This window comes from Ictidomys tridecemlineatus, chromosome 4 (assembly GCF_052094955.1).
Source record: "Ictidomys tridecemlineatus isolate mIctTri1 chromosome 4, mIctTri1.hap1, whole genome shotgun sequence".
Lineage (NCBI taxonomy): Eukaryota > Metazoa > Chordata > Mammalia > Rodentia > Sciuridae > Ictidomys > Ictidomys tridecemlineatus.
In genome coordinates, this window is record NC_135480.1 from 49708981 (window position 1) to 49722258 (window position 13278).

The following is a 13278-nucleotide window of genomic DNA, read 5'->3' on the forward strand; positions in this document are numbered from 1 at the left end:
CTAATTTGGGGGGAGTGGATTATGTATGCATTTGCTTTAGCACTGGAGTAGAATGATTCCTATTGGAACCACAATGTATACATGTCGTAGAATCTACTTATTGGAAAATTATAGCCCTAGAATACTGTTGATGCAAATAAGCTTCAATATATTCTAGAGGGTTAACCAAGGACCCACAACAAAATAAACTGATAATGATAAGCTAAGCTAACAGTCATTCATAATTAAAAAGCTCTGATGGCAGCAGCTGAAACTTGCAACTAACTCAAGGCCACGTTGCTGATGTGCTGATAAAGAAACCTTCTCCCAGGTTTTGGAAATGTCAACTCTATAGCTGCACATGTGAAATTGGAGCCTTTTTTGGGAGCAGATAAGCACTGCAGGGCTGGCGGCTGGACATCACAGCAAGGGTTGGTAATGTGCAAAAACACATTAAAAACTTTGCAAGTGTTCCCATGTGTTTTAATCAAATTGCACACAATGGGGCTGGAGGTGTAGCTCAGTGGTTGATCATGGGCTTAGCTTGACTAAGGCCTGAGTTTGATCCCCAGCATTTCCCACACCCAGAAAAGAGTTGTGCACAATTTGCCATAATGTGCCCAAATAGGACTTTAGAAAACAACACTGATTCAGTTCAAGGCCTTCTCCTCCTTTGGGTAGGGTTTTTCATTACTAACTGAAATGGACTAGATGTGCATTTAGATATACAAAGTGCTCAGATTGTCATTTTAAAATTCAAGAGGAAAAAAAAATGCAAGAGGATCTTATTTATTTATTTACGGTAACAGGGATTGAACCCAGGGAAGTTTAACCACTGAGCTACATCTCCAGTACTTTTGTTATTTATCTATCTGTCTCTATCTATTTATTTTGAGACAGGATCTCGTGGAGTTGCTAAGGCTGGCTTTGAATTTTATGATCTTCCTGCCTCAGCTTCCCAAGTTGCTGGGATTATAGGGCGATTTCTTTTAATGCCCAATGTAAAACAATCTCTAAGATAGAATATGAAGTGAAAAAAAGCAATGTGTATGACAGTATGTCTAAGAGGCTATTTATATTTTTAAAGAACCCAAAGATTTTTAGTATGTGCATGCTCCACGTACATGGATCATGTCTGAAGCATGCATGAAAAATGGTTCAAAACAGTTGTGTCCATGGAGGACCATAGCTGCTAGGAAAGAAGAGAATGGAGACTTGGGCTTTTTGTTAGATAACCGATCATGATTTTATATTTATGTATTAACTATTAAAAATAATGAATTTAAATTCAGAAAAAAGGTGAAAAGCTACTCAGCCTACAGAGAACCGATGATTTTTTTTCTCTCATGGAACCCAGGGCCTTGCATATGCTAGGCAAGTGCTCTACCACTGAGCTATACCCCACTCTCAGTTTCTTTTTTGTTTTCTAAGAGACGAAGGTTAAGTTTGGCTTATTTCTTTTCTTTTTTTTTTAAGTCCTGGGGATTGAACCCAGGGCCCTGTGCATGCTAAGCACGTGTTCTACCACTGAGCTCCAGCTCCAATCCCTGCCTTATTTATTTTCTGATGCTTCTTTTCCATGTCAAAACTATGGTCATGTCTTAAGTAGGAGAATCCAGAATCTAAAGGAACACATCTAAGTGAGATGTCAGGGTGAGAAAACCAGACCCAAGTCCTGGGATTCTGGGCTGAGTGGAAGATCTGCCCTGAAACACAGTTTTCTGATGTAATGCCTATTATTTAAAAATGTTGCAATTGTTCCCATGTGTTTTCATATTGTATGTATCTAAAACACAAAAAATGAAGTGCAATTACTAAGGGCACTTGACATTTGCAACTTGAATAGAAGGGGAAAATGACCAAAGAGGAGACAAAATTTGTACAGCAAAGCATGTTTACATGAATGCATTCCTCTCGTTTCATCCCGCTTTAGTACTGCACAGGGAGACAAGGCAATTATTTATCTTGATTTGCTACCTGGACTTTAAAAGAGAGCGACAGAAACATTATGCTATTTAGTGCTTCCTAATGAAAAATACGCTATCTCACTAGTTAAGTAAAAAAAGAACTGTATTCTTGTACATAAATTGACACAGGACAGTACACTGCCTTTACATCTTGAATGCTCATTATGCCGAGTAACAATTCTTTCTTAGAGCGAAATATCCAAGAAAATACACAGTGTGACTAAATCTCCGGGTTGAGTTCCTGCAGATGGGCAGTGGAGTAAAGCTACAAGGAGAAAGGTTGCAGGAATATCTTGGGACAAGTGGGGTCCTGACTTGGGGTGGTGGACAAAGAGATCACAGTGAACTCCTCAAACCCCACGTGGGCTTGTGTGGTGGTGTAAAGCATGACAAGGCAGTCACAGGCTTCTGGAGGAGGCCACATAGGCTGGTGTCTATCAGATGCATTTATGAAAATTGTATAATGACGATGTAATATCAGCACAGGTGATTACTGCAAGGCCTCTGTCAATTTAAGGGCACAAGTGTTAAGTACCATAAAGCACACGTCTCTGTCTCTGAAGGTATTTCCCTATACGCTACGTGTGCAAGCATCTCCCCCCGCTTCGTGTTCCCCTTGCTCCTGCCCTCCTGCCCCGCTCTGGCCCCTTTCCTTTTCTGACAGGACCTAGCAGCAGCCTAGCATGAGCAGAGCTCTATAATTCAGTCCGGTTCACATAGAGGAGATACAAGTAACCACAAGCCCTTGAGTCACCCACGCAAGGAAACAGCTCTGCTTTGGTCTAAATGACTTACATTTTTCCTCGCCTGAATTAGCCGGTAATTACATGTGGGCAGACTTAGCCAGAATGGTCTAAATGATCAATTAGAAGGCAAAAAGGAGTTCCTTTCTTTAAAGTTCAAGGGTCCCCGCTGAAGAGCCCTACTTCCCAAGCGCTGCTTACTCGGGCTTGCGCCCAGCTCTCTGCAGGGCCTGACTATATTGTACATTTGCCTAACGATAATGAATTGAGTACTTATTTTGCAGGAAAATATAGGGCATTTCCATTACATGCAATCAAGCAAAAAGGCTGCAAAATGTGCCACTCCATTAATTCTAAACAGAATCCTTCCCAAATGTCACTGTGAAACCAGAGTATGGGGTTATTATAAATCTGAAGGAATTAAGACTAATTTTCATTTGTACAAAGGATTTGAGGGACACGACTCCTGCCACACACACACACACCATTAATTGGGTTAAATTCAATTTGTCAATTTCAGTGTGAATCACCAAGCCCTGACCCAGCCTGCCCCAGTGGTGAGATCAGTGCTTCCTGTCTTCTCTGAGGACTCAGGTGTGCGCGGGCGCATGCGTGTGCACATACGCTTTAGAATTCTCGGTGGGGGTGCATGCCCAAAGAATGTGATGTAATTGAGGAGTTATTAACAGACATGTTGTTCAGAGAGGAAAAACAAATGCCAACTTGTGGTGAGTCACTCAACCTCCAAGCTTCAGTCTCCTCATCTGTAAAGGGGGATCATAACATCTCCCCCAGTGGAGTTGTGAGGGCTAATGAACTGGAACACGGGAGAGGACTTAGCGTGGGCCTGGCACAGTTTACACCCATGAACAGGGACTGTGATCTGTGCACCTTCTGGGGACCATGCCTGAGCTGACTCCTGAAGCACACACAGGGACATGTGGGCCTGGCACCTGGCCAGGTCCACTCCCCCAGCTCACTGCTGGGTAGTCCCCAGGGCCTGGGAGGTGTGGCTTAGCCCACTAAGATATTGGTCATTTCCTTCCTGATGTCCATTCTCACTCTCTCTGGGCAGTCGCTGGGCTGGTGGAGAGCACACAGCAGGGCACAGGGACAAGCAGGGTAAGGCGGTTCCGAGGCTGGTCCAGCCTGCCGGCAGCAGGAGCTGCTGGGCGGCGGAGGCCCAGGCCTTCACTCCACGTTCCGGTACTTGGTGAAGAGGTTGTACAGCACTCGCAGCGTGGACTTCAGGTCACAGTTGACGATGTCTATGGAGAAAACAGAAAACGGCAGCTGCCTCAGTGGGGGACATGCTCTAAGGTGGCATTCACTGTCCTCTTTCAGCCATCACTTGTCCCCATCTGCCCAGTATGGGGTGGACCCTGGGGCCTGTGGGTGTGGAAGGAGGTTCAGAGGGTGCAGTGAGAATTCAAGGCAGGGGACAGCGAGGGACAGGGATGGGGCACAAGGGTCTCACCTCTCACTAAAATAAAGCAGCCCCAGAGCACACAGGCTTCACCCTGGAAACATCTCTAGACAGGAGGGCTGCTGGCCATGTCCCCCGAGTGTCCCTGTCCCTGAGGCCCTTCTCCCTCTGCCCCTGGCATTCACTACTGTGCCTACTTGGTGTGAGAAGAAGGAGACAGTGGGAAGGAGGTGGGGAGTCAGGCCCCAGGCTGCCTCTTCCTTGGCCAGGGAGGCCCCGGCAGGGAGGATGCAGGCAGGCAGTCCCACAGATGGGTTTGAGGCACTGGAGGGCAGCTGGAGTTGGAATGTCCTTTCAGGAGAGCTCCATCAGGAGTTCCTGAGCTTCTAGGTAACCACCTCTTTCCTTCCTTTCTGGGACAGAAGGCCATACTTGAATGATGACATAAAGCTGCAGGAACTTGCCAGGTAAAGAATCTGGCCAAGAGCTGGGGGGGGGGCAGGGGGGAGCTGTTACTGGGTCTTGCTAAACCTGGGGCTGCTCTGGAAAGCTGCAAATAGGTGAGTTTGGCTGGAGAGGTGGGTGTGAGGGCTGCATCCTGAGAGGTTTCCAATTACACACTGTGGCGCTGAATGATTTTGGAAGCTAGAGATTGGAGACAGGCAGCTGCCAGGCTGGACATGACTCACTGACGTGTTTTGTAAAGTTTCTCCCCTACCCACCCATCCATCTACTCATCCACCCACTCACCCACCCATCTACTCATCCATCCACTCACACACCCACCCACTCATCCACCCATCCACCCATTCATCCACCCATCCATCCATCCATCCATCCATCCATCCATCCATCCATCCATCCATCCATCCATCCATCTCCATCTTCTTTGGCTGCTCCTCTAACCCCTGTTCATTCCTCCCCTGTCCTTCCCTCTGACAGGTTCCTCCACTGTCCTCCCTCTGCATTCCCTTAGAGGGTCATGCTGTAAAGAATTAAAGTAAATATATAGAAAAGGAACTCTATTAGGAATGTATAGAACCTCCTTAGGCTCCTCTCACCTCAGAGCCCCCTCCTGCCTGTTCCCACCCAGGCCAGATCCTGCTTATACACCAACCCTGCTCTGTCCCAGCTGAGCCCAAACTTATGCCAAGTTCTCTTGTTGAGAGGCCACAGGTGCCCAGGAACCTCCCGAGAGGCCCCGGGGTTCACAGTTTCCCTGTTGGCTCTCATGCTCCTTCATCCACTGGTCTGAGCCTCCACCTGCAGCCCCACCGGCTACCAAGGGGAATCCCTTGACCACTGGGCTGATTCCTATTCTCCCCTGATTGCTTGGTGTTGGTATTTCTTGAATTAAAAATTTTTTTTATGTGTTCTTTTTAGTTACACTTGACAGTAGAGTGTATTTTGACATGTCATACGTACATGGAGTATAACTTCCCATTCTTGTGGTTGTACATGATGTGGCGTTACACTGGTCGTGTATGCATATATGAACACAGGAAAGTTATGTCCGATTCTTTCTACTGTCTTTCCCATTCCCATTCCCGCTCCCTTCCCCACACTCTGCCCTGTCCAATCTGGTGAACTTTCCCTTCTCCCTCCTCCCCACCCTCCTCCTACTGTAAGTAGTATTTGCATATTAGAACCTTCAGCCTTGTTTTTTTTTGGAGGGGGATTAGCTTATTTCACTTAGCATGATAGTCTCCACTTCTAGTCATTTACTGGTAATTGCCATAATTTCATTCTTCTTTATGGCTTAGTTATATTCCATTGTATATATATACCGTATTTTCTTTATCCATTCATCTGTTGAAGGGCACCTAGGTTGGTTCCATAGCTTAGCTATTGTGAATTAAATTGTTATGAACATTGATGTGGCTGCGTCACTATAGTTTGCTAAGTCCTCTGGGTATATACTGAGGAGTGAGATAACTGGGCCAAGTAATGGTTCCATACCTAGTTTATTGAGGAATCCCCATAGTGCTTTCCAGAGTGGTTATACCAATTTGCAGTCCCACCAGCAAGGTATGAGTGTACCTCTTTCTCTACACCCTTTACCAACATATGTTGTTACTTGTATTCTTGATAATTGCCATTCTGACTGGAGTGAGATCAAATTTCAGTGTAGTTTTAATTTACATTTCTCTAATTGCTAGTGATGTTGAACATTTTTTAATATATTTGTTGACCGTTCATATTTCTTCTTCTGTGAAGTGTCTGTTCAGTTCCTTTGCTCATTTGTTAATTGGGTTATTTTTTTTTTTTGTATTAAGTTTTTTGAGTTCTTTATATATCCTGGAGATTATATGCTTATGGTGCCTTTGACTAGTATGAGGTAACTGTATTTATGTGGGTTTGTCTCTGTGTCTTCTATTCTGTACCATGGTCTTCATGTCTGTTTTGGTGTCAATACCAGGCCATTTTTGATACTATAGCTCTGTGGTTAATTGAAGTTCTGATATTGTGATACCTCCTGACATCTCCAAAAGAACATAATAACTGTGTGACAGATCCCACGGAAGATTCCTTTGGCCCTTATTTCTACAAAGAAATTTCATGACTGCTTTTTCTATTCCTATGAAGAATATCCTTGGAACCTTAATAGGAATTGCATTAAATGTGTATAGTATTTTTGGTAGAATGGCCATTCTGACAATATTAATTCTGCCTATCCAAGAACAGGGGAGAACTTTCCATCTTCTAAGGTATTCTTCAATTTCTTCCTTTAGAGTTCTGTATTTTTCATTGTAGATGTCTTTCACCTCTTTTGTTGGATTGATTCCCAAATATTTTTTTGGAGGCAATTATGAATGGATAATCTTCCTAATTTCTTTTTCAGTAGATTCACCACTGATATATGAGAACATAGTGTTAATTTTATATATCACTACTTTGCTGAACTCATTTATGAGTTCTAGAAGTTTTCTAGTGGAGTTTTTTGGGTCTTCTAAATATAGAATCATGTCATCATCAAATGGTGATAGTTTAATAGTTCTTCTTTTCCTATTTGTATCCCTTTTTCTTTCTTTCCTTTGTCTAATTGCTCGGGCTAGAGTTTCAAGGATGATGTTGAATAAAAGTGGTAAAAGAAGGCATTTAGAGGGAATGTTTTGAATTTTTCTCCATTTAGAATGATGTTGGCTTTGAGTTTAGCATACATAGCTTTTACAATGTTGAAGCATCTTCCTACAACCTCTAGTTTTTCTAGTGTTTTGAATGTGAATGGATGCTGTATTTTGTCAAATGCTTTTCCTTCATCTATTGAAATAATCATGTGATTCTTGCCTTTAATTCTATTGATGTGAAGAATTATGTTTATTCATTTCCATATGTTGAACCAACCTTGCATTCCTGGGATGAATTTTACTTGATCGTGGTGCACTATCTTTTAATATGTTTTTGTATGCAATTTGCCAGTATTTTATCAAGAATTTTTGTATCTATGTTCACCAAGGATATTTATCTGAAATTTTATTTCCTTGATGTGTTTTTGTCTGGTTTTGGTATCAGGATGATAGTAGCTTCATAAAATGAATTTGGAAGAGTCCCCTCCTTTTCTATTTCATGTAATAACTTCTAGGAGGATTGGAGTTAGCTCTCCTTTGAAGGTCTGGTAGAACTTGGCCGAGAATCTGTCTGCTTCTGGGCTTTTCTTTCTTGGTAGGCTTTTGATGGTACCTTCAATTTCAGGGCTTAAAATTGATCTGTTTAAATTTTCTATGTTCTCCTGATTCAATTTGGTAGATCATATGCCTCTAGAAATTTGTCAATGTCTTCAAGATTTTCTATTTTAGTAGAGTATAAATTTTCAAAATATTTTTGGATTATCATCTGTATTTCAATAGTGTCCATTATGATATTTCCCTTTTCATCATGAATTAGTATTTTGAATTTTCTCTTTCTCTTCCTTAGCTCAGCTAAGAGTTTATGAATTTTATATATTTTTTCACTTTTTTTGTCAATTTTTTGGATTGTTTCTTTTGTTTCAATTTCAATGATTTTAGGTCTCATTTAAATTATTTCCTGTCTTATACTGCTTTTGGTGTTGATTTGTTCTTTTTCTAGGGCTTTGAGATGTAATGTTATTTATTTGTTGACTTTCTATGCTTTTCATGAGTGAGCTCAATGCAATGAACTTTCCTTTTAGCATTGCCTTCATAGTGTCCCAGAGATTTTGATATGTTGTATCGTTATTCTCATTTACCTCTAAGTAATTTTTATCTCATTCCTGATTTCTCCTGCTATCCATTCAATAGCATATTATTTAGTCTCCAGGTGTTAGATTAGCTTCTATTTTTTATTTTATCCTTGACTTCTAATTTCATTCCATTATGATCTGATAGAATGCAAGGTATTATTTCTTATTGTGTATTTGCTCAGAATTGCTTTGTGGCCTAAGGTATTATCTACTTTAGAGAGGGATCCATGTGCTGCTGAGAAGAAAGTGTATTCACTCATTGATGGATAAAATATTCTATATATGTCCATTAAGTCTAAATTATTAATTGTATTTTTTAGTTTTACAGCTTCTTTTTTTTTTTTAAAGAGAAAGTGAGAGAGAGAGGGGGAGAGAGAGAGAAGTTTTAATATTTATTTTTTAGTTATCGGCGGACACAGCATCTTTGTATATGGTGCTGAGGATCGAACCCGGGCCGCACGCATGCCAGGTGAGCACACTACCACTTGAGCCACATCCCCAGCCCCCTACAGCTTCTTTTTTAAGTTTTTGTTTGGAGAATCTATCCAGTGGTGACAGGTGTGTTACAGTCATGCAGTATTATTGTGTTGTGGTCTATTTGATTCTTTTTTAATTTTCTATTTGATTCTTAAAGTTAAGAAGAGTTTGCATCTTAATATACATAAATGCTCCATTGTTTGGGGCATAAATATTTACAACTGTATGTCTTGTTGATGTATGATTCCCTTAAGCAGTATGAAATGTCCTTCTTTGTCCTTTCTGATTTAACTTTGGCTTGAAGTCCACTTTATCTGATATGAGGATAGAAACCCCTGCTTGTTTATGAGATCCATGTGAGTGATCATTTTTTTCCCATTTTACCTTCAGTCTGTGGATGTCTTTGCTTATGAGGTGAGTCTCTTGGACACAGCATATTGTTGAGTCTTGTTTTTTAATCCAATCTACCAGTCTGAGTTTAGACTATTTACATTCAATGTTATTATTGAGATATGATTTTTATGCCCTGTCATTTTGATTTACTTCTGGTTTTTAATTTGAATTACTTTCTTCTTTGATTGAATATTTCCTCCCGTTGCTAGTTTTCATTTCTATTTTACATTTATTCTTCATGAAATATTTTGTTGGGAATATTCTGTAGTGCAGGCTTTCCAGTTGTGAATTCTTTTAGCTTTTGTTCATCATGGAAGGTTTTTATTTCATCATCAATTCTGAAGCTTAATTTTGCTGGGTATAGAAAGTATTCTTGGCTGGCATCCATTTTCTTTCAGAACTTGGAATACATTATTCCAAGACCTCCTAGCTTTGAGGGTCTGGGTGGAGAAATCAGCTGAGATCCAGATTGGTTTCCCTCTAAATGTGACTTGTTTTTCTCTGTCAGCCTTTAAAATTCTACCCTTATTCTCTGTGTTAGACATTTTCATAATAATATGCCTTGGTGTAGGTCTGTTGTAATTTTGTATACTTGGGGTCCTGTAAGCCTCCTGTATCTGAATTTCCATTTCATTCTTTATGTTTGGGAAATTTTTTGATATTATTTCATTGAAAAGATTGTGCATTCCTTTGGTTTGCATCTTGAGCCTTCATCTATCTCAACAAATCTTAAATTTGGTCTTTTCAGGTTATCCCATGTTTCTTGGAAGTTCTATTCATGGTCACTTAACATTTCTCCATGGTCAATTTTATTTTCAAGATTATATGTTTTGTCTTCATTGACTGAAACTCTGTCTTCCAAGTGGTCTAATCTGTTGGTGGTGATTTTCACTGAATTTTAAAATTTGGTTTATTGATTCCTTCATCTCAAGGATTTCTGTTCAATATTTTTTCAGAATCTCTCTCTGTTTATTGAAGTGATCTTTCACTTCCCGTGTTTTCTCCTGATATCACTTCTTACATTGTCCTTTACAGTACACTTCTTAAATTTTATTCAAGTCAAACATTAGGAAGTGACTCTGGGGGTGGGGGAAATTGCTGGAAAGGCAGGGGGGCATCAGTGAGCTCAGCAGAGGAGTGTGAAGGAGAAAGCAGACGTGCATCAGAGTCCCTGCAGCAAGCTCCTGGCCAGGCTCCTCTGACCCTCTCCATTTAATTTCATCCAGTGCACCCTGACCATCAAGCTGTGCAGTGTGAATGCTTCATAACCCAGGGCTCTCCTACAGACTGTGGCATAAAGGGTGTCCCTTGGAGTCGTGCAGCCCACAGCCATTTCCTTGAGGTCCAAAATCTGCAACCATGGCTTTGCAGGTACAACCTGACCTGGTCTAGCTTTCCAGCTCATTTTCTGCCACACCCCTCCCCATTTACTATGCACTGCTGTTACACTGGCTTCTATTCTCTGCCTCCCCTTGAACTGTGCTCAGTCTCTGCCCATGTGGTTGCAATATCTAGGTTATTCTTCCACATGAGTTGGCTGCTGATCTTCCTGCAAACCTTGGCTCCAAGCACCAGTGCTTCAGGGAAGCCTTCTCCAAACACTGCCAGGGATGGCTCCTTGTTTCATATTTTTAGATTCCCATGGGCTTCCTTTCTAGTGCTCCTTCTGGTTCTCAGTCCGTGACTTGTGTGCATATTTGAGCATCTGCCTCTGCCGCAGGCCTGGACTGTGAACTCCTTGAGCAGAGAGAGCCTTCCTCATTTGCTGGCATGCCTGGCCTGATGTGTGGCAGGAACAGACCCTGCAAGGATGCTCATAGACTCATGAACGGACATCTGCCCAGTGTCTTGGGAGCCAAGGAAGAAAATTCCAGGAGGGTGTGAGCAACAGGGCCACATGCTACCAAGAGGAAGACTAGGACTGGGGTGGGTTCTCAGGGTCATGGCCCTAGAAGTTGGCTTGGGAGAGAGCAAGGCCATGAACAGGTAAAGATAAAGCATTAGCAGAGAACCAGCAGGCAAAAGGGACAGAAGAAAATAAAAAACAGTGGAGAAGTTTGGGGCCTGAGGAAAGATAGATGGAGGCTGGAGGATTTGTTTTCCTTAAACCCTTTAAAAATTTTTTTTAAAAAAATGTTGCTGTAAGGCTGGGGACATGGCTCAAGCTGTAGTGCACTTGCCTGGCATGCGTGTGGCCCAGGTTCGATCCTCAGCACCACATACAAACAAAGATGTTGTGTCCACCAAAAACTAAAAAATAAATATTAGAATTCTCTCTCTCTCTTAAAAAAGAAAAAAAATAACAACAACAACAACAAAAATATTGCTGGGAATTGAACCCAGGGCCTTATACGGGCCAGGCAAGCCCTCTACCACTTAGCCACATCCTTAGCTTGTTTTGCCTTTTAAAAGACAGGTGAGTTCTGAGGCTGCTTGAGAAAGAAATATCCAAATGGGAGAACATTTCAAACTGGCCATTTTATTTAATATCAATGACTGTTAAGGTTTGGATATACAATTCCATTACCTCTGTGTGACCCTGGTAATCTAAATCAGTTTTCTCACTGGTAAAACTGGGTAAAAACTTTATGAAAAACACCTGGAACATATTAAGGGTCCTTTAAATAGCAATTTCCTGCTTTCCCATTTTTGCTCATGAATGGAGCTCTTATGTACAGTGAACATTGTGTGCACTGCACAACTCCAGGGGTCACCATTCACGTGGACTATGCCCTGCTTCTTAGGAAATCCGAGTTTGATTCTTCACCATCATCACCTTCACCACCAGGTGGGCTGGGTAAAGGGGAGTCTTCAGTCAGAGATGTTGCTATCTATTCTTCTCAAGAAAGCCAATAGCTGGCCTTCCACCCAGTCCCAGGCTGACTAGTAAAGGAGTATGAGACTGAGCTCTTATCTGGAAGAAGGGTTCCTAGGACTGTATTCTGACTCCACAGTATATAAACAGCCTGATAAACTTTGGCCTAATCAGTTGTCTGGTTAGCAACTGCTGATTGCCTCTGTGCTGGCCTGGGCCCCTCTCTAAGAGCAGAAAGGATGGTGGGCTCCTTTCAGAGCCACCAGCGGCTGTCTGGCTGGTTGGAACAAAGAGACAAATCAGGCCCAAGGCAGCTCAAGGACAGAACAGCCTCTGGCCAACAACTCTGGCACCCATTGGCATAAGTGACTCTTTTAACTGAGAATTGTCCATGTTCATGGTATTATGGGTATTTCTTTTCTTCCTTAAAAAAAAAGTTCTTTTATTTTTGATTGGCACATAATAATTGTATGTCATTATTGGGTATAGTGTGATGCTTTCATTCAGGTATATATTGTGCAATGATCAAATCAGGGAAACTAGTGGACTCATCACCTTAAATATTCATCGTTTCTTTGTGGTGAGAACATTACAAATCCTCTCTTGGAGCTATTTTGAAATGTACATGCATTCTTAACTGTCTTCACTGTACTGTGCAAGGGAGTATCAGAACTGACTCCTATTGAACAGTAACTTTGTATCCGATGGCCAGCCTCTCTCCAGCCTGTCTTCCCCCTACTCCCCCAGACTCTGGTAGCTACCAATCTACTCTGAATTTGTACAAGATCAACGTTTTAAGGTTGTGTGAAATCGTGCAGTATTTACCTTTTTTGTGCCTGGCTTATTTCACGTAACATAATGATCTCCAGGTCCATCCACGTTGCCACAAGTAACAGGATGTCATCCTTGCTAACAGTATTCCATGATGTACGTGTAGTACATGTTCTTTATTCTTCCACTGATGGATGTGTAGGATATTTCCGTTTCTTGGCTATTGTGACTGGGAGTGTGGACATCTCTTCATCATACCAATTTCATTTCCTTTAGGCATACACCTAGGAGTGGACTGCTGGCTCTCACGGCAGTTCTCTGTTTCATTTTCTGAGGACCCTCCAGTACTGTATTCCAGGTGGCTGTACCAATTTACATTCCCATCAACAGCGTCTAAGAGTGCTCTCATGGGTCTTCTGCTGTGTGGACCCACTCACCCGTGAATGGAGTGGCAGCCCATGGGCACACTAACTTCCTATTACTGCTGCAATCACTACCAAAAATCG

The 13278-nt window shown here is 41.9% G+C and overlaps 1 protein-coding gene across 2 annotated transcripts in view; it reads right to left on the minus strand.

The window, feature by feature from the left end:
- Positions 1-1855: 1855 nt before the first annotated feature.
- Positions 1856-13278, minus strand: part of Parva (parvin alpha) — a 152094-nt gene continuing 140671 nt past the window's right edge. For both annotated transcript variants that reach the window (XM_005326791.5, XM_040284732.2), the window contains exon 13: positions 1856-3957. In XM_005326791.5, the coding sequence (XP_005326848.3) occupies positions 3881-3957 (77 nt within the window). In that variant the 3' untranslated portion in view covers positions 1856-3880. The remainder of the gene's footprint in view (positions 3958-13278) is intronic.